Genomic DNA, 22,047 nt, shown 5'->3' on the forward strand with positions numbered 1-22,047 from the left:
TGTGACCAGCTCTCCCTGTACTCCGTGACCAGCTCACCCTATAACCTGTGACCAGCTCTCCCTGTACTCTGAGACTAACTCTCCCTGTACTCCGTGACCAGCTCACCCTGTAACCTGTGACCAGCTCTCCTTGTGTCCTGTGACCAGTTCTCCCTGTACCCTGAGACTAGCTCTCCCTGTTCCCTGTGACCAGCTCTCTCTGTACCCTGTGACCAGCTCTCCCTGTAGACTGTGACCAGCTCTCCCTGTGTCCTATGACCTGCTCTCCCTGACTCTGTAACCAGCTCTCCCTGTACTCTGTGACCAGCTCTCCCTGTACTCTGTGACCAGCTCTCCCTGCACCCTGTGACCAGCTCTCCCTGTACTCTGTGACCAGCTCTCCCTGTACCCTGTAACCAGCTCTCCCTGTACTCTGTAACCAGCTCTCCATGTACTCTGTGACCAGCTCTCCCTGTACCCTGTGACCAGCTCTCCCTGTACTCTGTGACCAGCTCTGCCTGTACTCTGTGATCAGCTCTCCCTGTACCCTGTAACCAGCTCTCCATGTACCCTGTAACCAGCTCTCCATGTACCCTGTAACCAGCTCTCCTTGTACTCTGTGACCAGCTCTCCCTGTACTCTGTGACCAGCTCTCCCTGTACCCTGTGACCAGCTCTCCCTGTACCCTGTCACCGGCTCTCCCTGTACTCTGTGACCAGCTCTCCCTGTACCCTGTGACCAGCTCTCCCTGTAGTCTGTGACCAGCTCTCCCTGTACCCTGACCAGCTCTCTCTGTACCCTGTGACCAGCTCTCCCTGTACCCTGTGACCAGCTCTCCCTGTATCCTGTGACCAGCTCTCCCTGTACTCTGTGACCAGCTCTCCCTGTACTCCGTGACCAGCTCACCCTATAACCTGTGACCAGCTCTCCTTGTACCCTGAGACTAGCTCTCCCTGTACCCTGTGACCAGCTCTCCCTGTTCCCTGTGACCAGCTCTCCCTGTAACCTGTGACCAGCTCTCCCTGTACCCTGACCAGCTCTCCCTGTTCCCTGTGACCAGCTCTCCCTGTTCCCTGTGACCAGCTCTCCCTGTGTCCTATGACCAGCTCTCCCTGTACCCTGAGACCAGCTCTCCCTGTGTCCTATGACCAGCTCTCCCTGTACTCTGTGACCAGCTCTCCCTGTACACTGTGACCGGCTCTCCCTGTACTCTGTGACCGGCTCTCTCTGTACCCTGAGACCAGCTCTCCCTGTACTCTGTGACCAGCTCTCCCTGTACCCTGTGACCAGCTCTCCCTGTACTCTGTGACCGGCTCTCTCTGTACCCTGAGACCAGCTCTCCCTGTACTCTGTGACCAGCTCTCCCTGTACCCTGTGACCAGCTCTCCCTGTACCCTGAGACCAGCTCACTCTGTACATTGTGACCAGCTCTCCCTGTACTCTGTGACCTGCTCTCTCTGTACCCTGAGACCAGCTCTCCCTGTACTCTGTGACCAGCTCTCCCTGTACCCTGTGACCAGCTCTCCCTGTACCCTGAGACCAGCTTACTCTGTACATTGTGACCAGCTCTCCCTGTACTCTGTGACCAGCTCTCCCTGTACCCTGTGACCAGCTCTCCCTGTACTCTGTGACCGGCTCTCTCTGTACCCTGAGACCAGCTCTCCCTGTACCCTGTGACCAGCTCTCCCTGTACTCTGTGACCAGCTCTCCCTGTACCCTGTGACCAGCTCTCCCTGTACCCTGAGACCAGCTCTCCCTGTACTCTGTGACCAGCTCTCCCTGTACTCTGTGACCTGCTCTCTCTGTACCCTGTGACCAGCTTTCCCTGTACCCTGTGACCAGCTCTCCCTGTACCCTGTGACCAGCTCTCCCTGTACCCTGAGACCAGCTCTCCCTGTACCCTGAGACTAGCTCTCCCTGTAACCTGTGACCAGCTCTCCCTGTACCCTGTGACCAGCTCTCATTGTACTCTTTGACCAGCTCACTCTGTACATTGTGACCAGCTCTCCCTGTTATCAAAAATGAAGGGAGGTCTCCTTTGAAATACGATATGGGACAAGGAGCTATGACTAGAAATGGAAGAAAGTCCCTAGTTTTCTAAAAATGGAAGAAGCATAAAGAGTATGAACTCACAAACCCATAGTTGCTATAACCACATTACTAATAAATCACAATACGATAAAAAGGATAAAAAAATGAAATCAAAACAATTTAGGAAAATTGTACTATTTAATGAATATAAAATAATATATTTGTACACACATACAGTGCCGTATCATAAAACTAAAAAATGTGTCAATTCACATCAAGAACAGTTAAAAATACAAAGTTGTCGACGCAGCGTTTCGGTTTTCTAATAACACCTTCATCAGGACAATGTTCTTCTAAAAAGATGGAATAATATTCCTGCCTCAGTATTCAATTTGAGGTAGTCTTCATGTGTCTTTCATTTGGGGACACCTTCTTATGAATGAGTGTGACTAGTTGGATATCGAAGCACGTGTCAATCGTGCACAGTCCTTACGATATGTTTTAGTTCCGTCTACTATAAGAGGTCAAGGGAGCCACCGTTTTTAATTGATGGGGAGCTGATGCCCCTATTATGTGGGGTTCAGGGGAACAAGGCAATGCGTGGCTGGATGCGTTGACAATTTACTCATTGCCTGGGCGCGTTTGTAAATATTCACGTCCTCCTTCTAGCTCGTCTTTAGAGAACCACTTTCGTAAAATACCTGGCTCTGTCTTAACTTGAGCGGCCTCCCTGCTCCGCTTGTGCCTCTTCTCTTTTCTGGAATCACGGAACACCCCTGCACCATTCCTCTGGGCGTCCTGGCCCATAGAAATGAATGGGAAAGTATTCCTTAATTGGGATTCGCAATTTGCTAATCGCAATTAAGGAATACTAGGAAATCGCAAAAAAATTGCGATTTTGTATATACATCCCTATTTGCGATTCTCAAATAGCAATTTCTAAAAAATCGCTAGTTGAGAATCGCAAATCAGGTTGATGATACATATGGCCCATGGTGTTTAGAATAGTCCCCCGTTTTGCTAGACTAACGCCTCAGTACCATGATACCCCCCATGGTGATAATGCGCTTTAAATATCTGCATATAATTACTGTCCAATTGTTGCCCCTATTTCTCTGATCTCATCAAGGGGGCCCAAAGTGGCCAGTCACAAGCAGTTGCTTTAGTCTATCCTTTTTTCTCTTCCCTCTCTGAAGACCAGAAGCTATACCCGCTTCCTAGCTTTATCTCTCAAGCCTCACAGGGGGCCAGAGGCTTTATTTCTCTACCCTCACTTTTGGGCCAGGGAAGGTGACCATTGTCTGTCCTCATTTCTCTGCCCTTTCTGTTGGGCGAGAGGCTCTCCTCATCTTTTAGCCTTCACTGCAGGGTGAGCGGTGGCAGCCCCTCTCTACTCAAATCTTTCTGCCCTGCCTAAAGGGCAGGACAGTACTCACTAACCTCATCTTGCTGCATTCACAGCATGGCCACAGGCGGAGCTTATTGTCCGTTTTCATCACCCTGTCCTCACTGCAAGCCAGTGTCAGTGCACACTGTGTGTCCTCATGTCGGCCATACCCACACTTTATGCACACAACATTAACTCGATGCAATGTGCTGGATAGTCACACACACAGAAGGAGGAATGAGGAAATCACTGTTTTAGAGGTTTTGTGGCAAAGTTAAGTTTGAAAAACTGCCCTCACCCACACTAATGTGTGGCATGCATCATCATTGGACTGCTAAACACACCCCTGTGCAGACCAACACATGGGGTGGAGCCATAGGGTGGGGGAAACCATACTAACACATGGAAGAGTAGCAAAGAATAAGTGCAGACAAACAAATATCATGTAAAACGGATGCAGAGATATCCAAATGCCTATTTGATTCACGGATTCCCAGGTCATGTGGTCACACATTCATCAAGGTGAGTCTGCCTCAGCGACAAGGTCTCTCTCAACCTTCACAGCTTTGGGAGAGACATTGTTGCTGAAGCGGACTCACTTGATGAATGTGGGACTAGAGGGAGCCGCCCTCGCTTCGAGCATAAACTACATTGAAACTCGATTCTATTTGAAATGTTGTACTGTAGTTCCTATTATCCCAATAGGCTCTGCGCATTGGAATAATACCTTCAATAGTATAGGCCTAGACCAGACGTTAACTAGGTCTACTACTGTCGATATTAGACTTAAAGTTTTGGGTTTGCCAGCTTAGCTCAGAGTTCACTAGAAACTTTCTCGAATAGGCAAGGAGGAGTTGAACCTCCCTGGATAGACAAGAAGGGATTTAGTTTCTGACAACCATAGAACATGACAACTTTGCTCTCCCCTAATCAAGAGTGTATCTCTAGAGTCGTGTGAAAACAAAAGACAACTTATTTTACTCAGTCAGTACGTGCATTCTTAGTTTCACCAGATTGTAGAGAAAAGGAAGAGACGGGCGTGTTCAATAAAAAGATGGTATTTATTGATCAGTCTCTTTTCTCATACAAGAGAAATGAATCGATATTATCGCAATACTTATGGTTAAGTAAAGTGCATACAATAAAAGCAGAAGTATAAAATAATACTGTAAAAACATTTATATGGTTTCTAAGCCATAAGGTGGTTTAAAATGGATAAAATAGATACATACACATATACATTTGACTAATCGTACTCAACTGGTGTTTCTAACTACGCCTACCCCAGTGTACCTGACCTAAGCCTAATACGTGGGAAGGAATAGAAAGTAGCAGTTTAAGTTAAGTTTGTTTTGCCAAGTGACTGACTCAAGAATTCTCTGCAAGGGGTTATTCAGTTCTGTACCTGGAATTTAGGATGAATGAGGGATGGTATCTCTCGTCTCTGGTCTCGATATTCCAAGCTGCCTGCGAGGGCTGCTCGGAAGCGCCGGAGCTGGATTTCTTGGCAGGAGAAAGCAGCGTCTCGTTCTCAGCGCGTCAGGAAGGTGGGGCTGCGCCAGCGGGGTCTGCTCTGCTCTGGGCTTCGGCAAGTCTGGCTGCTCCGATCTCGTCACCACCGCGTGTGTTTGCTTAAGGCAATACCGGTAATATTTATACCTGTAAGGTGCCGAGATTGACGTAAGGATGGACATAGATACGTCAATAAGGATGTCGTACGAGCTGGTCGTTAGCACATTCTTTTGCTAAAGTTCTCGGTGAAATCAAAACAATGGCCGCAGGGTTTTTCCCAGGTTGTCATAGGTTTGATTTGTTTTGAGAACTCCGTATGCCTTATCAGGGGCTGGAGGAATATTGCTTGTCTAATTAGATGGCAAGCGTTATGACCTAATCAGATAACACGTTCCTGTGCCGTGGTGTGGCTTAATCAGATAACGGTTTCTGCATCATGGGATGGCTGCTAGTTAACTTGTTAACCAGAACAGGGTCAGGAATAGGGGGATCGATACAGAACCTATAGGAATACATCACAATGTGATTACATGACCTACATACAAATTACAGGTTCAGTCCTCAATCTACTTTTTATGGTAGGAAAGGAGGGTATAACTACAGGGATCGAGTAGTCCTGATGAAAGCTGGAGAAGACACAAAATCTGGCTGAAACATGTTGACTATTTTGCGGAGTGGAGGGGTGAATGTTTCATAATTCAACCTTTTCACCACCATCTTCTGGTCTGACATACCTTTTTTACCCTGGCCGGGGAATCCGTGCATAGAATAGGCATTTGGAAATCCCTGAGTTAGTTTTAGATTACATTTGTTTGTCTGCATTTATTCTTCGCTTGATCCCTACTCTTCTATGTGTTTGTATTGTTTCCCCCATCCTATTGCTCCACCCCGTGCATTGGTCCGCACAGAGGTGTGTTTGGCAGCCCAATGATGCCGCATGCCACATATTATTGTAGGTGAGGTCAGTTTTTCAAGCATCTTAACTTTACTACAAAATCTCTAAAAAAGCGATTTCCGCACTCCTACTTCTCGTTGTGTGACTAGTCAATTATAGAGGAGGTCGGAGTAGGAGTTCCCCTCCTCCCCCTTTTTTGTGCGGCACGCATTTTGCTGGAGGCCAGCCAGCCATTGCAGTGTTACTTGGGCCCTGGGATGTTGGAGTCCCTTTGCACCCCAGTTATGGCAGCTCAAATTTCATATAGGAGACCCATTTTCTCAACAATGAAACACTCTTGCCCAGGGACAGGCCTAGAAGGGAGGAGTTTTGACACTGTCCAGCAAGGGGCTTCAGTCAGACCTCATAAGTGGGTGCAGCCCCTCTCTGGCCTAAAATCCCTGACTGTGACAACCAGACTTCAGACGGGGATGCCCTGAGACCCTGTAGAATATCTCTGACTTATTGGGGTGGTGATAAAGAAGGACGTCTCTGACATTTTACCGTTCCTTCCTCTCTTCACAGTGGGGTACTGATCTTTATAAAGTCCTCTGACGTTTCACCTCTAGCTTTCCCTCTTTGGAATACTGCTCTGGATGAAGTTCCAATTCTTGTCTTTACAGCTCTGTCTCTTCCTCTGATCTCCACTGGATTCAGATCCCGTCTGTCTGTCTTTTCCTCCTTGATGTCTACCTCTCTCTTTCTCTGCCCTAGGGTGCAGTATGGTTCTGGATAAGTTCTCTAATATTTCTCCTCTCCTTCATTTGCCCCACAGTGGATTCTGCTCAGGATGAAGTTCGAGGACCTCCTCCAACACACTGGGGGCTTTGGAAACTTTCAGATATTGATTTTGTTCTGCCTGGCAATTCCAAGGATCAACCTCCCTTTCCACTACCTGCTGAACAACTTTGTGGCTGTGGTGCCTCCTCACCGGTGTGCCCTCTCTGATCAGGGTGAGTTTGGGAACTTCACGGAGGCGGAGCTGCTCCTCATCAGCATCCCCAGAGACCCAGATGGGACCTTCAGCTCCTGCAAGATGTACAGAGAGCCCCAGTGGCACCTGCTGGAGAACTACACCTGGAGAAGACCCAAGGAGTACACAGGGGGACCACCCAACACCTCCACCTGGACACCACCCAGTGACTCCACCTGGAGACCACCCAACACCTCCACCTGGGGACCACCCAACACCTCCACCTGGGGACCACCCAACACCTCCACCTGGGGACCACCCAATACCTCCACCTGGGGACCACCCAACACCTCCACCTGGAGACCACCCAAAGCATCCACCCTGCAAAGCTGCCAGCATGGCTGGGCCTATGACCACTCCCAGTTCACCTCTACGATAGCTACCCAGGTAAGAGCTGATCTGATAAGTACAGGTCTTATACACACAGTGTCTATGGAAGCTTGACAAGCATTAAGTGGGAAACACCCATTTCAACGACGGTCTTTTCACGCGCTGCCATCGCAACGCGACTTTAACATCGCAGGAGGCTTCACATCGCGTGCTTTTTGAACGCATGCGATGTCTGCGCACTGACTTTTAGATCGCTAGCGATGACAACGTGTGGGCAAGATGATGGATTATGACAGAAGCAAGATGACATGTCGAGGATTTTGAAGCAACATCAGGTATGTTTTAAAACATATTGTCAAAGGCTGGCACTATAGTGGATGGATGGATGAAGGATGAATGTATGGATGCAAGGATGAAAGGGCGGATGGATGAAGGATGAATGGATGAAGGATGGATGTATGGATGGAAGGATGAAAGAGTAGGTGGATGAAGGATGGATGTATGGATGGATAAAAGGTTGCATGGATGAATGATGGCTGGATGGATGAATGTGTGAAAAGGTGAGTGGATGAATGATGGGTGGATGGATGAAAGGGTGGATGGGTGAAGGATGGATGTATGGATGGAAGGATGACAGGGCGGATGGATGAAGGATGGATGTATGGATGGAAGGATGAAAGGGTGGATGGATGAAGGATGGATGGAGGATGGATGTATGGATGGAAGGATGAAAGGGTCGATGAATGACGGGTGGTTGGAAGCCCAGTTGCAGGATAGAACCCCTGAACTGGTGGGTGAATTGTGCAGGACACCTGCTACAGGCACCTTGAATATTCTGGAAGAGGGTACCACTCCAAGTGGGAGGGTACGGAGCCCTGAGGAGGAGGCGCAGGTGTGGGAAAGCCCACCACAGTCTCCGGTCCAGCCTCCGGGTGTAGGTCCGGGGCTGGTGGGTCAGTGTCAGGATGTCATACCTGACCTGACAGGAGGGAGAGTGGACAAAGGGTGCCAAGCACCTGGGGCTACTGACCCCACTCTCAGACACCACTGAGATGTGAGAGCCCTGAGAGGCATAAAGCCTGGGTCTCATCACTGACTACTGTCAGTGGCTACTGGGGCTTGCTGTTCACCTGTTGGGACACACTAGTGAGCAAGCTAAGGGTAGGTGCTGCACAGATGGTGTTCACAGGTGAGGAGAAGGGTTCCACATGGGTTAGCTTGGTGCACCCTGGAGTGTGGACAGAGGGACTCAAATAGGTTCAGATTGGCGTCGAACTGGAATATGCCCCTGCTGTTGTGGGCCAGGTTCCATGGTCTATCGCCCAAAGCAGGGAATCCCATCAAGGCAGTGATTGGTCTACTCTGCGTTTTGGCTGGAAGGGGTTGTGTTGGACTTGGCCCTTTTTGCAGGGTCATCCCTAAAACCTTTTGCCTTGTTCCTATATTTTTTCTGACCTGATATTGGCTGTTTTATGACTCTGGGCACTTTACCACTGCTGATCAGTGCTAAAGTGCATATGCTCTCTATTGTAAATTGATGTATTGATTGGTGACTCCATGATTGGGTTATTTAATTTTCTTGTCAGACCCTAGTACAGTGCACCATGTGTGCCCAGAGATTGTAAATCAAATGCTGCTGGTGGGCTTGCAGCACTGGTTGTGCCACCCACAGAGCAGCTTGTAAAGTGTGCCTCATGCCTGCCATTGTAGAGCCTGCATGCACTCTAGTACTGCCATGTCGACTTGGTAAGTGCACCCACTTGCCTGTCCCTAAACCTTCCCTTTTCTTCATATCAGACACGCCTAAGGCTTCCAGGTCAGGGGGGACACCCTGAACCTGGCCCTCCAACCTAGGGTCTAAACCCCCCAGTTGAACTGGGGTCTGAGGCGCAGACTCCCTCTCTCTGCACCCCCTTCCAGAGTCCTGCACAAACCAGTCAGGACACGGTTTACAGTTGTCCCACCCTCCAGGCCAGACAACACCTGAACCTAGCTACCTAACCCAGGGACCAACCCCTGTAGTTGAACCCTTGCCCGGCGCACCAGGGCTTCATTGGGAGCACATATGCCCCCGAGTGTGACACACAACTCATGTGTCGACCCATGTCCATCTGACAGTGCATGAAGTTCCCCAGGAAAGAAGTGGTGTCACCATGGTCATTTAGCGGTGACTCAGCCCTTCTGGCTGGCCCCTGACTCACTGGTTCACTCACTGGTTCTCCCACTGGGGACTCTTCCCCCCTCTGACCCCTCAAGCTGGACGTCTGTACCCGCCACTTAGGAGTGGCACTGCCAGGCACCAGAGCTGATGGAGGCCTGCATACAGACATTCTCAGTTCACTAGACACTAGGGGATCCCCCTCAATGGACTGCCCATCAGAACAGACTAGGCTCTTCACCTGGTGTTCCCTTAAAGAACCATCCAGGTTCTGAAGCTGAGGTCAGGCAATATCGGGACATAACCCATTCTCACTCCTTCCCCTTAAATACAGGACGTGAGGCCCTATACCCCTCCCACTACCATGGGACCTAGCTGGGCTACTCTGAACGACTTCTACCACTCTGGGTTGGAAGATACCTGAGCAACTCTCCTTATGGCCACTCCCCAATGCCTCTGCAGGCCCTCTGGAATCTACCAAAAGGTCTGCCTCCTATGTGAGCTCCCTGGGGTCAGAGAACTCACTCTCCAACATGTGTTGGCATAGCTCTGGAAAACAGGGACTTACAATATGCTCTCCCACAATTAGATCACACAGCCCCCTACAAAGGTTAACCAAACTATCCTTCACTTCACCGTCCAGTGTCTTGCACACGTACTCCACACCACTCTCCTGAGATTGGCAAGACAGTATCTGATTGTCTCTGTCGTTCAACCCACACTCTTCTGGGTGGTCTCCACATTAACACACCAGTACTTCAATCATGGTGGAACTCCTCTCCCTGCTCCTCTCATCTAGAGTCAGTGGAGTGTCCCTCCCAACACTAGGACCATGAACCCCTGCGCCAGTGCCCCACTCTGGTGCCGGGACCCTGCGCACCACTGGAGCTACCTGAGATCCTTGAACCTCCTGGTGTATGTTAACCCCATCCTACACTAAAACACCCATGGCACAAACTAGATGAGGATCATTTCTGTGACCTATTGCAAGCACAAAAGCCCCAGTTGCCCCCTAACATGGAAGCAGCGTTCAACCTTTTCCAGGACTGGCTTTCTCATGCCCTCGACAGCTGTATTCCAGCCAAGCTCGGTCACAGGGAAAAAACTCAGTCCAACCTATGGTTTAATGAGTCCCTGACCATTTAAAAAAAAAAAACTGCAAGTGGCCTGAATGAGCGTGGAGATGCTCATATGACCCAGGAGCCAAAAGTCAGTATCGCGCAATCATTAAGGTCTACCACAAGTTAATTCAGATGTCCAGGGCGGATTATGTTGCCTCCAAAATAAAAGAAAGCAGCAATCCTTCAAAAACTATCTTTTCCCTTCTCATTGACACGAGGAACCCGAAGTCGGCAGCCAAACCTTCCATCACTTCAACTACTCAGTGTGATGAGCTGGCCAGCTACTTCCCGAACAAGGTGGAGATTATCTATATAAACTTCTCAACCTCAAGTGATAACATGAGAAGGACGGAAGGGAAAAGGGAAAATGTGAATGGTGAAGGAGGGACACTTCCCGCATTTCCTTTAGTATCTCTCGTAGAGGTCGAGTCCCTCTGTAATAAAACCAAATCAGGCTCTCTAGCAGACCCTATGAAACTGGACCAGTTCTGTAAATTGCAAAACTATCTATCGCTGGTCTGTCGTGAGCTGATTAAGCTGTCCCTGACCATGGCGTCAGTACCTCTTGCATGGAAGCATGCCGAAGTTGCCCTGTTATTAAAAAACCCTCTTTGAATGCACCCAAACCTGAAAACTACCCCCCTATATCCAGGCCCCGTTTTTGGCTAAAGCCACTGAATCCTATGTGAATTCCATCCTCACGAAGTTGATAGAATCGAATGAGATTTTGGACTCCTCACAAAATGGTTTCAGGCCACGCCACAGCACCGAATCCGCCTTGTTGGTGGTGACAGAGCAATTATGCAACACTTTGGATGAAGGAAACTCCGCGGCTTTGATTCTCATTGTCCTAAGCGATGCTTTTGATATGGCATCTCACGAGATCTTACTGCGTCGCTTGCAAGAGATAGGTATAGGTGGCATGGCCCTGGCCTGGGTCAGATCATTTCTTGATGACAGAACCTTTCAGTTTACTGCACCCCCTTACTGCTCTCGGGAATATGCAATTCGTTAAGGAGTTCCACAGGGATCGATGCTGAGTCCTACGCTCCTTAATATTTACTTACAACCCCTGGCAGCAGTGGCAAAAAACAGAGGGTTGTCATTAGTATGGTACACTGATGTCCCCCAATTGGTTATATCTTGTTACAAAAACCGCTAGCATAACCTCACCAAATTTCAGGAAGATATGATGGCAATAGCAGACTGGATGACAGTTAATTGCCTTCAGCTGAATGCTAGCAAGTCTGAAATGCTGCCGCTAGGGAAAGACAGCCATCTGTGGATAGAACAATGGTGTACAGGAGAGATGGAGCCCGCGCCCCTCCCCAAGGAGGCTGTGAAAAATGTGGGTGTTTGAGTGGACAGTCTTCTGTCCTTCTAAGCTCAAACAAAAGTGGTTGCAGGGGAATGCTTTGGGCTTCTACGTGGAGTCAAGCCCTTGTTAGGGTTTTTTGACCCGCAAACTTGTCAAATCATTATCCAATCGACGATTTTATCTAGACTGGATTACTATAACTCTTTATTTATGCACAAATTAAGCTAGGATTCAGTACCTACAGAGGGTACAAAATGCAGCAGCACAATCTCTTTTCACTCTTCCTAAGTTTTACTCCATATCAAAGCACATGCCTAAGTTATATTGGCTGCCAATTGATAAGAGAATTCATTTTAAGACCTTATGCTTTGCTCACAAAATTCTTACCCTACAAGCGCCTCCTATTCTTTCTGATCTGCTACTGCGATTTTCACCGCGATGCAAGCTGCGCTCAGTGGATCTGCACCTAGCACGCTTCCCCCAAGTCAAAAGAGCAAGAGCTGGAGGTCGCTCTTTTAGGGCATTGGCACAAACACTCTGGAACTCTCTACCTCTGTCCATCAGAAGTATCCAGAACCATATGGCCTACAGGATGGCCATACAAGTCTGGCTTTTCACAAACTAATTCACACTTCCTATGCTTTTCCATCCTGCAATGCTATATCTGGATTTTAGCAATGGGACGCCCGGTCGCTGGGGCAGCCATGCACTGTATAAATTGTTTAACGTAACATAGCATAACATAACATAACATAACGTAACATAACATAACATAACATAACATAACATAACATAACATAACATAACATAACATAACATAACATAACGTAACATAACATAACATAACATAACACAACATGTGTTAGATTGTGTACCTAGAAGTGAAACTTACATCTAATTTGTATAAATGTGCCTCAATGAGTGAGAGTTCCACCTAATAACTGTGATTGTGCCCTTTTGAGGGGGAGCCACTCCTAAAGGGTTGGACTGTGCTCCAATCAGTGAGAGTGACTTCAAACATGTGGCTTTTGATCCAAGGAGTAAAACTCATTGCCAATGAGTGTGACTTGAGGTGTCTGAGAATGTGCAGGTATTGAAGGTGTTGCTAAAAGACACTGTTGATAGGTATAGAAACTTAGAGGCGATTACAATTAACCCTGGGCAAAGCACTACACTACGCTCACGTAAGTATGGACAAAATTTGCGAATTCGCATTCCGCAAAATCCGCGAATTCGTGCGAATTTTTGTTTTTTTGCATGTTCGCGGGTTTTTTGCGTGTTCGCGGGGTTTTTTGCTTGTTCGCGGGGCATTTTGCGTGTTCGCGGGTCGCTTGCATGGCGAAGTTACCCATGCGGTCGTGTATGGGCACAGCACCCTCTGGTTCACCACTGCCACCCTCAGGCTCATTACTGTCACCCTCTGGTTCACCACTGCCACCCTCTGGTTCACCCCTGCCACCCTCTGGTTCACCACTGCCACCCTCTGGTTCACCACTGGTTCACCACTGCCCCCTCTGGTTCACGACTGCCACCCTCTGGTTCATTACAGCACCTCTGGTTCACCACTGCCACCCTCTGGTTAACCACTGTCACCCTCTGGGTTAAGCCCTGCCACCCTCTGGTTCACCACTGCCACCCTCTGGTTCACCCATGCCACCCTCTGGTTCACCACTGCCACCCTCTGGTTCACCCCTGCCACCATCTGGTTCATCACTGCCACCCTCTGGTTCACCCCTGCCACCCTCTGGTTCACCCCTGCCACCCTCTGGTTCAGCACTGCCACCCTCTGGTTCAGCACTGTCACCCTCTGGTTCACCCCTGCCACCCTCTGGTTCATCACTGTCACCCTCTGGTTCATCACTGCCACCCTCTGGTTCACCACTGCCACCCTCTACCGAGACCTTTTGTGATGCAGCGGCAGAACAAAAGATGCGCCATGGTGCTGGGTATTAACAACGTGACGCTGGTTTTTTGTGCCCTTCTGCCCTCTGTTAGACTCGTTTTTCCCTTGTTTTTCTGCCCTTCTGCCCTCTGTTAGACTAGTTTTTCCCTTGTTTTTCTGCCCTTCTGCCCCCTGTTGGACTCGTTTTTTGTGCCCTTGTGCCTTCTGTTAGACTCATTTTCCCTTGTTTTTCTGCCCTTCTGCCCTCTGTTAGACTCGTTTTTTGTGCCCTTCTGCCCTCTGTTATTCCCTTGTATTTGTGCCCTTCTGCCCTCTGTTAGACTCATTTTTTGTGCCCTTCTGCCCTCTGTTAGACTCGTTTTTCCCTTGTTTTTCTGCCCTTTTGTCCTCTGTTAGACTGGTTTTTTGTGCCCTTCTGCCCTCTGTTAGACTCGTTTTTCCCTTGTTTTTCTACCCTTCTGCCCTTTGTTAGACTGCTTTTTGTGCCTTCCTGCCCTCTGCATGACCACATCATCACTGAGCGCTACCCCAGCATCACTCAACACCACCACATTATCACTCAGCACCACCACAGCAAAACTCAGCACCACCACAGCATCACTCAGCACCTCCACAGCATCACTGAGCACCTCCACAGCATCACTCAGCGCCACCACATTATCACTCAGCGCCACCACACTATCACTCAGCACCACAACAGCACCACTCAGCACCACCACAGCATCACTCAGCACCACCACAGCATCACTCAGCACCACCACAGCATCACTCAGCACCACCACAGCACCACTCACCACCACCCCAGCACCACCCCAGCATCACTTAGCACCATCCCAGTATCACTCAGCACCACCACAGCACCACTCAGCATCACCACAGCACCACTCAGCACCACCACAGCACCACTCAGCGCCACCCCAGCATCACTCAGCACCACCACAGCACCTCTCAGCACCACCCCAGCATCAATCTGCACAACCATTCAACAACAACTATTTCAAATATGTTCTCTCAATGTTTCAAACTTTATTACAAATGTCACAAAAAGATGTTAATATTTCACTTCTGTTCTTGGATTTTCGTCACAATAAAATACACTGAGCATAATCTTCACAAAAGTTATTTACAAAAGTTTAAGCTATTGCCATTATAAATTAAAATCACTTTTATTTAAGTATGAATTATTTAAAAAAATTAAAAGCATTGTAATTTGTAATATCAATACAGCTAAGTCACGTAAATACAAAACATGTTGCATTACAAATGCTATAGGTGTCACATTTGCGAAAGTTATAACTATTGGCATTGTAAATGACAAAGCTATTAATTTAGCTATTTTCAAAACCAACACATAAATAAAAAAAAAATGTAATTTACAAGACCAATAGCTCAAACTTTCCTAATGCGAGACCTATTGCATTGCAAATGCTTGTTTTTATATCTGTCAGTGCTTCCTGTTGAGGTTTAATTTTCGTGACAGGCGCCTCATTGCCTACTTGTAACTATTCTCTGACCCTGCTTCAAGGGTCAGAGCAGGGTCAGATAATAGTTGCAAGTAGGCAACGAGGCGCCAGGAAGCACTTACAGGCTTACAGCAGCAGGTGCCGAAGTTGAAGTTAATTTCTTTGTAACCCTTTTGTAAAAGGTCACCAAAAATTAGCTTCAACTTTTGCACCTGCTGCTGTAACCCTGTTAGTGCTTGGCTGAAAATTTGTCACCGCGATTTAGTGAGAATCGCGGATCGCGAAATCGCGAAAAATCCGCAAATTCCGTGAGCGGAACGAATTCTCAGCCCATGCTTACGCTTGCGCACTATGCAAACTGCACGTAGCACAGTGAAAACACTCGTAGAGTGGTGCAGTGGTAATTTTTTGCTTGCTCATGATCCTCAACGTCAAGTTGGTGACCGCGAGCAAGCAAAATGACATCCCGGCGAGACTTTTTCCCTGTTTGCGATCAGCAACCTCAAGTTGCCGATCGCGAATGTGGAAAATAAACCTCCCGGCGAGATTCTCAACGTGGGAGGTCAGGTTTCTCATTGCGAGTGTTCGCTTATGCTCGCGACCGCTCGAGATGAGAAACTACCAGTCCGCATTAAGAAAGCTGCCGCTCAAGTAAAAATCTACTCGAGCGGCAGAAAACTACAGCTCGCGCTGAGCAAGATGCCGTTTTCAATGATTGCACAGTGCGGGATGCTTGTCCACACTGTACAATCATTGTAAATGGCAACTTGCACAGTGCGAACAGGGTACTACGCAGTTCGCGTAGTGCTACGCTTAGCTCGCGTACAAACGTACATCGCAAAAAGATACTTGCAGCCAGAGTTCATAGGTTCCCTTTTGGACTTAAGATGCGAGAGGGCCAGGGTTCAAGGAACCATCACCAGTTATGGGTTACCTGCCCTGGGGTGTCTGGGTGCAGAGGTGCAGGTCAGGATGGTAGCCTCAAGAGCTACACTGAAGAAGTCAAGGGGACCTGAAACAAATGCTGCAAGGTGGGACTTAGGGGCATGTCTGGGTGAACCCAAAGGGACCTCAGGTCATAAAAACCCATTAACCAAGGAGATGCAGTAAGGGGTCAAGGCCCCGGGCTGTGGACCTTGGGTGCAGAGGGTCTTAGCTGGCTGGCCACTGGAGTTTGAGTCTCTCACGGTTTGTTGGTCAGTTCTGCAGAGGGAAGGAAAACACAACAGCAGGGCCACTCTGGTTGTGGAGCTCATCTGTCCTGAAGTCCCTCACTGTGTGGGAAAGCTTCCAAGGTGGTGGGGTTGGACTGTATGGAAAACAAGACTCGGCTGATGCATGTACCCTGGTACTCAGGGTATTGGTTCAGGGGGGCTCCTGGTGGATGTGGCAGAGAGAGATGGGGCTGACCTTCAAAAGCACTTCCTCCTGAAGTGATGCTCCCTTAGTGGGCCCGAAGGCCAGCAGCACGGTGAACTGGACAGATGTAGCCAGTGCCTGTAGATGCAGGGGAATGGCGCCTCCACCCCACGGGAGATGATAGCTAGTTGTTGTAGTGCTCAGCAGTCCTCCAAGTGTTTGGGATGATCCATAGCTGCAGGTTGAGTCGGTTTTTGAAATGGTCAAGTAACAAGCAGCCCTTAAATACCCAATTTAGGGGTGTTTAGAGTAGTATATGGTAGTAACTAATTGACTATACCCCCTACATGACCACTTCCTGGAGGTCGTTCGGAAATCCTGACCCCATAGTCCCTAATTCACCAAAAATCAAGATGGTGGAAACTCCCTTGGCTGTTCACTTCAGGTAGCCTTCTTACGGGTGTGACTAGCCTGTAAGCGAAACACCTCCTGAATATCTGATTTCCCACCTGCTCTGGTACCAAATGGGCCCCAGGGGAGGGAGTGGCATTCCCCTGATCTGGGGGAAAGCCAATCTCATATTTAAAAAGTGATAGAGTCTTTGAAGCCTCTATTCTTGATATCCTAAATCGTTAGCCATATTGCTGGAGGAGGTGGGAACACCTTCTGCTAAGCAAACATTGCTCCTGACCTCCGAGAGTGCAGGCTCTCCCTTGTAGGGGTCAGAAACTTTTCTGTGGTGGCAGGTTGGAAGGTGCCTGTCATGTTCCGAGGCGCCGGACGATTACGGCCGCCTCGAACTACACTTCCCGAGGCGCCGGACGATTACGGCCGCCTCGAACTACATTTCCCGGCATGCTGTGCGTACGCCACGCACGAACGTGAGCGGCGCGCGCATACCAGGAAATAAAGGGCTGAGTCAGACGGCGGTTAGACGCCGATAATTCCGTCTACGTGTTGGCGTGTTCCTGGATTACAAGGCTGGTAGCGGTAGGGGTGGCGGATGTTCACTGAAGCGCCAGAACTGTGAGTAATCAAGAGCTGTGAGGTGTGGGGCGTTGGTAGTGTCGATCCCAACAACACACCCACAGTTTGCCTGGTTCCTGGGAGTATCACTCGGAGGAGTGTTGCTAGGAAGTTCACGAACTTCAAAGACTGTGTTTGCACTAGGGGGATTTCGGTGTGGGGTCGATCCGGAAATAAGTCCTGAGACTTGTTTAGCCCCACGGAACCCCTAGTCAACTATTGTACATATTGTATATAAGCGCCTTCAGGCAAAGTAACGATAGGACTCACGTGAACCCTATTGAGCCTCGTTCCTGGTAGCCCTCACATAAACTGTATTGCCTATATGTGGGGAGTGTTTACCAATGAAGAGAAAGTCACAGAGTGAGTTAACACTGTGACCCATTTACGAAGATTGTTCTGCCAGTGTGCAGAGTTCATACTTGTTTTCTTTATCCCGCTATAACAGGAGACAGGAGGGGTAGTGGACGCTAATATATGGAACTGTGGTATCCTATATAAAGACTTTCAAGCATTGTTCAGGGTAGGTGTGTAACCTCTATAGCGCACAAACCTCGAATCTGTACAAGCACACTGAACCAGTGGAATTGAATCTTGTGTATGTTTGTTTTCACAGTTGGGCACAGTTCTGCAATCCATACCCTACCCCTGTCTCCATTGGATTAAGGCATTGTGTATTTTCCTTTACAGGTAATGAGTAGGGGCAGTGGAAGGGATGTGGGTGGAGATAAGTAGAACGCTGGTGTAGGTCAGGGAGGTAGGGTGTTCTAATAGCGTGTTCTTTGTCGTTACAGATCTCCCTCCCTGCTGATCCCTTCCTTTCCCGCGCCCCGCTGTATCACCTTAGTCGTTCGTGTTTTATCTCGGAGCACTGGGGTTGTTCAGTGGGGCCGGGATTAGGACTCTCATCACAGCCCCGAGGAAGAAGAGAGCCGAGCTTGATAGTGCCAGTCAGCCAACACACTAAGGGGGTAATTACAATGACATATGTACTTCTGCCCATCTGCCATTGTATCGTATTTGGGACCACCCGCCTACAAGGTGGCTGACCCACAGGGCAAATTACCATGCTACTACCACCATGGCGGTCGCATTCCCCATGTTTTGTATTGTGGCGGGTGCTGTGCTCTGCAGCACCCGCCGCAAGACAAAACTGACACCCCACATATATACCTGCTCTACGCGGCAAGCACCATACAGTGCCTCCCACATAGTTTAGGATTATGTTGGGAGGCACCATAAGTTCCCCCAGTGCCTATGTCCCTGGCAGTTAAGGGGGCCTGCTATGGGCCCCTAAATCAGTTTTCGCCTGCCATTTTGCAGCAGGTTGACTGCTGCAGAATGACCAGCAGAAAGTGATATTGTAATCCCCATGGCGGTTCATGACAGGCACCGCCACCATTATGGGACTGCAGGTAGGTCCGACAGGCGGTTGGATATAGTCCGCTTGCCATGGCGGCGGAGTTTCTGACCGCCACCCGTCCAGAAGCCATTATAATATGGCAGATGGAGATCCCTGTTCCAATGGCGGAGAGACCACCACCGACAGCCTGCTGGTGGTGGTCTTCTTACCATTGCAATCAGGCCCTTTGTGACTAGTATGGTTACAGGGGGCACCTCTAAGGTGGTCTCTAGGGGCATGTTTATATAAATACGATGCTGGAATTAGTATGGATTTATTAAGACAAGGTATTTGACACCAAACATCATTATTTTCAGTGAAGCCATTATGTAGCTCTGTAACTTAACTGTAATAGACCAGTGCCCAGTAGATGCTTTAAAATGGCTTCCTCCTCACTTACAATGACTTGCAATGAAACTAGTCTCATGCAGATGTGACCTCACATGTAATATAATGAACCTTGATATAAGGCTCTGAAGCCCTGCTGTAGGGGTGACTTACACATAGTACATGTAGTGTACTTTGGCATTGCCCACTGGGAGTGGGCAATGTCGTATTTTCAGCATGGTTTGCGCAATTTCATGCGTCCTGTAATGGCAGTCTGCATGCAGTTTGTGTGTGCCCCTTAGGGTGGCATAATACATGCTAAAACCCTAAGGGCCCCTTCTCTAGTACCCATGCTCTGCATATCAGTGGTACCATTTACCAGCGACTCACAGGTAGGCTTGGGCATGAAATATCCCTCTGCTTGTGGAGTTTGTAGAGTTTTTCCAAATCTGGGCTCCACGCAGAGCTTGGAGTTCCGAAAAACTCTGCATAGTGGGAAGAGGAGTTTTTCCTCTTCCGTGGCTCGCCAACATTGAGTTGGCGAGCCAGAGTGAGAAAAATCTTACTCCAGACCACCTCCTGGCAACATTTCACTATGCGGACTGTCCCAGGTGGTCGCTATCACTCATGTTGAGGAACCTTCTGCTTGCGTTGAGAAAGCTGCGGATCAAGTAGATTGTCTACTCAAGTGGCAGAAAGAAGCAGCACCCTTTTGTGCTGTACATGGTGCCATTTGCGCTGAGCTTGCAGTGCTGGATAAACACCTGGCGCTAAAGATCTGCACGTATGACACTCCACCCTGTGCAGCGCAGCAGAGTTTTTTGGTCACAAGTTCTGCGTGAAATCCACCTAGGCCTACTTACAGGGGTGCTAAAGTCCTTGCCAATTGGGTTACAATTTACCGTTGTCTTGTTTTAGGGAAAGAACTCTGGCACTGGCGCTGGGTTAGCAGGGACGCAGTGCATTTCAAGTCAAAAGGGATAAAAGGTTGGGGTGACCATGTCAAAAAGAGGAACTTTCATAGACCAGATCACTGACGCAGATCAACGATCCAGATGTGCACAGCACCAGACTCCATCTTGACTGAGGAAGCCTTCAGCAAGACACTCTGAGGCTCCGCAAAGTATTCCATTCTGTTATGTTTCCTACAGGTACCCTGATAAAGACATAGATAGCGAATACTCCTTTCACCTCCATTATACTACATAACAGCTCTTTGTACTGACTTTTTACCTAGTTACAGTAATGCCTAAATGACATTGTATTTTCTCCGAAAACCAGCCTCATTCATTATGCATGAGGATTCTTGGAATCTCAGTAGGACTACCATCGTCTCCATAATACCTATGTGTAAGGGTCATTCCTTCTGTCATCCTAGTTTGACATGACACAGCCAGGTATATCCCCTGAGGGTACCACTTTGAGTATATAAAAACTATGGGCTAGATGTAGGTCATTTACAATTACCGATTCGAAAATACCGAATTTTACCGATTCGGTATTTTCGAATCAGTAATTGCAATGTAAATAAAAATTCGGTAAAAAATACTGAATCGGTAAGGTTCGGTATTTACTGAATCGGTATTTACCGATTGGTAAAATTGTGAAATAGTCAAGGGTGGCAGGGTGTCACTTTGACACCCTGTTGCACCCCTGATTAGTGCTGGTGTGCACATGTGGCATACATACATGCCCTAAGGGCATGTATGTCTGTCACATGACACAGGTGTAAATGCAAATTTTTGCATTTACATAGGAGTTCCTTATTTACCACCAACTAATAGTTGGTGGTAAATAACGAATTCTTAAAGCCCAGAAGCACTCTTTTAAGTGCTTCCTACATCTTATTTACAGATTCAGTAAATTCCGAATCGGTAAATGTTGATTCGGTATTTACCGAATAGGTAAATACCGATTCGGTAAATACCGAATCAACATTTACCGATTCAGAATTTACCGAACCGTTAAATAAGCCTCCTACATAGGAACAGGCTTTTACCGGTCGGTAACGGCCGATTTCGTCCGTTACCGACCTGTAAAAGCCTACCTACATCTAACCCTATATCTTTGCTGAGACAGGAAGAGGAGAAAAGGACTTCCATGCTGACACACTGATGCGAGATGCTGTGGTTTCTGCACGCAGACACTCCAGCTCGCAGTGGTCTGACATTCCTCATGGGGAGTCCATCTCGAGACCAAGATTCGTCCCACAGTCTCTCAATTCAGGTAATGGGGTTGGCTTTATCCTAGAGGGATTCTTAACTATAAACCTACATACATGCTAGGTACATCTAGTTAGGGTTGCATCGTAAGAGGACGCATTATTACTGTCATGTACCTTTATACTTGCCTGTATTCATTGTTTTAGCACTATTGGTGCTTCAGTGTTTATTCTGTGTCTTTCTTTGAGACGAAATGAGAACCAGTAACTGAGCGAAAAGTTCTGTACTGTTTCCATGATCCCTATTGGGACAAAGTTGTCATGTTCGATAATTGCCAAGAACTATTCTCTCCTTGATAAGAGGGGTTCATAGTGGCACTGTCAGCTAGTTGGTATACAAGCTAACATACTCGGTGGGGGTGTCTGAAACCTGTCTTTACATCAATCCTGCAGTGTATGTTGCCTAAATGCGCAGATCCTGTATAGGTTTATAGGAACTACACAACTATTCTTCCTTCGCTAACTGGAGCCAGCATTGTACTCACACAGATGCAATCTTCTAGCTCTTATACTCAAAATAACGTACAAACTACTTCAAACAGACAACAAATCCTGCTGTCCAGGTATGTGCTCTACATTTGAAACACAGGCTAATTATTTCTT

General features: G+C 48.2%; 1 protein-coding gene across 1 annotated transcript in view; it reads left to right on the forward strand.

The window, feature by feature from the left end:
• Nucleotides 1-6,627: 6,627 nt before the first annotated feature.
• LOC144821622 (solute carrier family 22 member 7-like) overlaps nucleotides 6,628-22,047 on the forward strand; it is a 207,462-nt gene continuing 192,042 nt past the window's right edge. Inside the window, exon 1 of the mRNA XM_078678860.1 lies at nucleotides 6,628-7,203. Within this exon, the coding sequence (XP_078534986.1) occupies nucleotides 6,634-7,203 (570 nt within the window). The 5' untranslated portion in view covers nucleotides 6,628-6,633. The remainder of the gene's footprint in view (nucleotides 7,204-22,047) is intronic.

This window comes from Lissotriton helveticus, chromosome 2_2 (genome assembly GCF_964261635.1).
Source record: "Lissotriton helveticus chromosome 2_2, aLisHel1.1, whole genome shotgun sequence".
Lineage (NCBI taxonomy): Eukaryota > Metazoa > Chordata > Amphibia > Caudata > Salamandridae > Lissotriton > Lissotriton helveticus.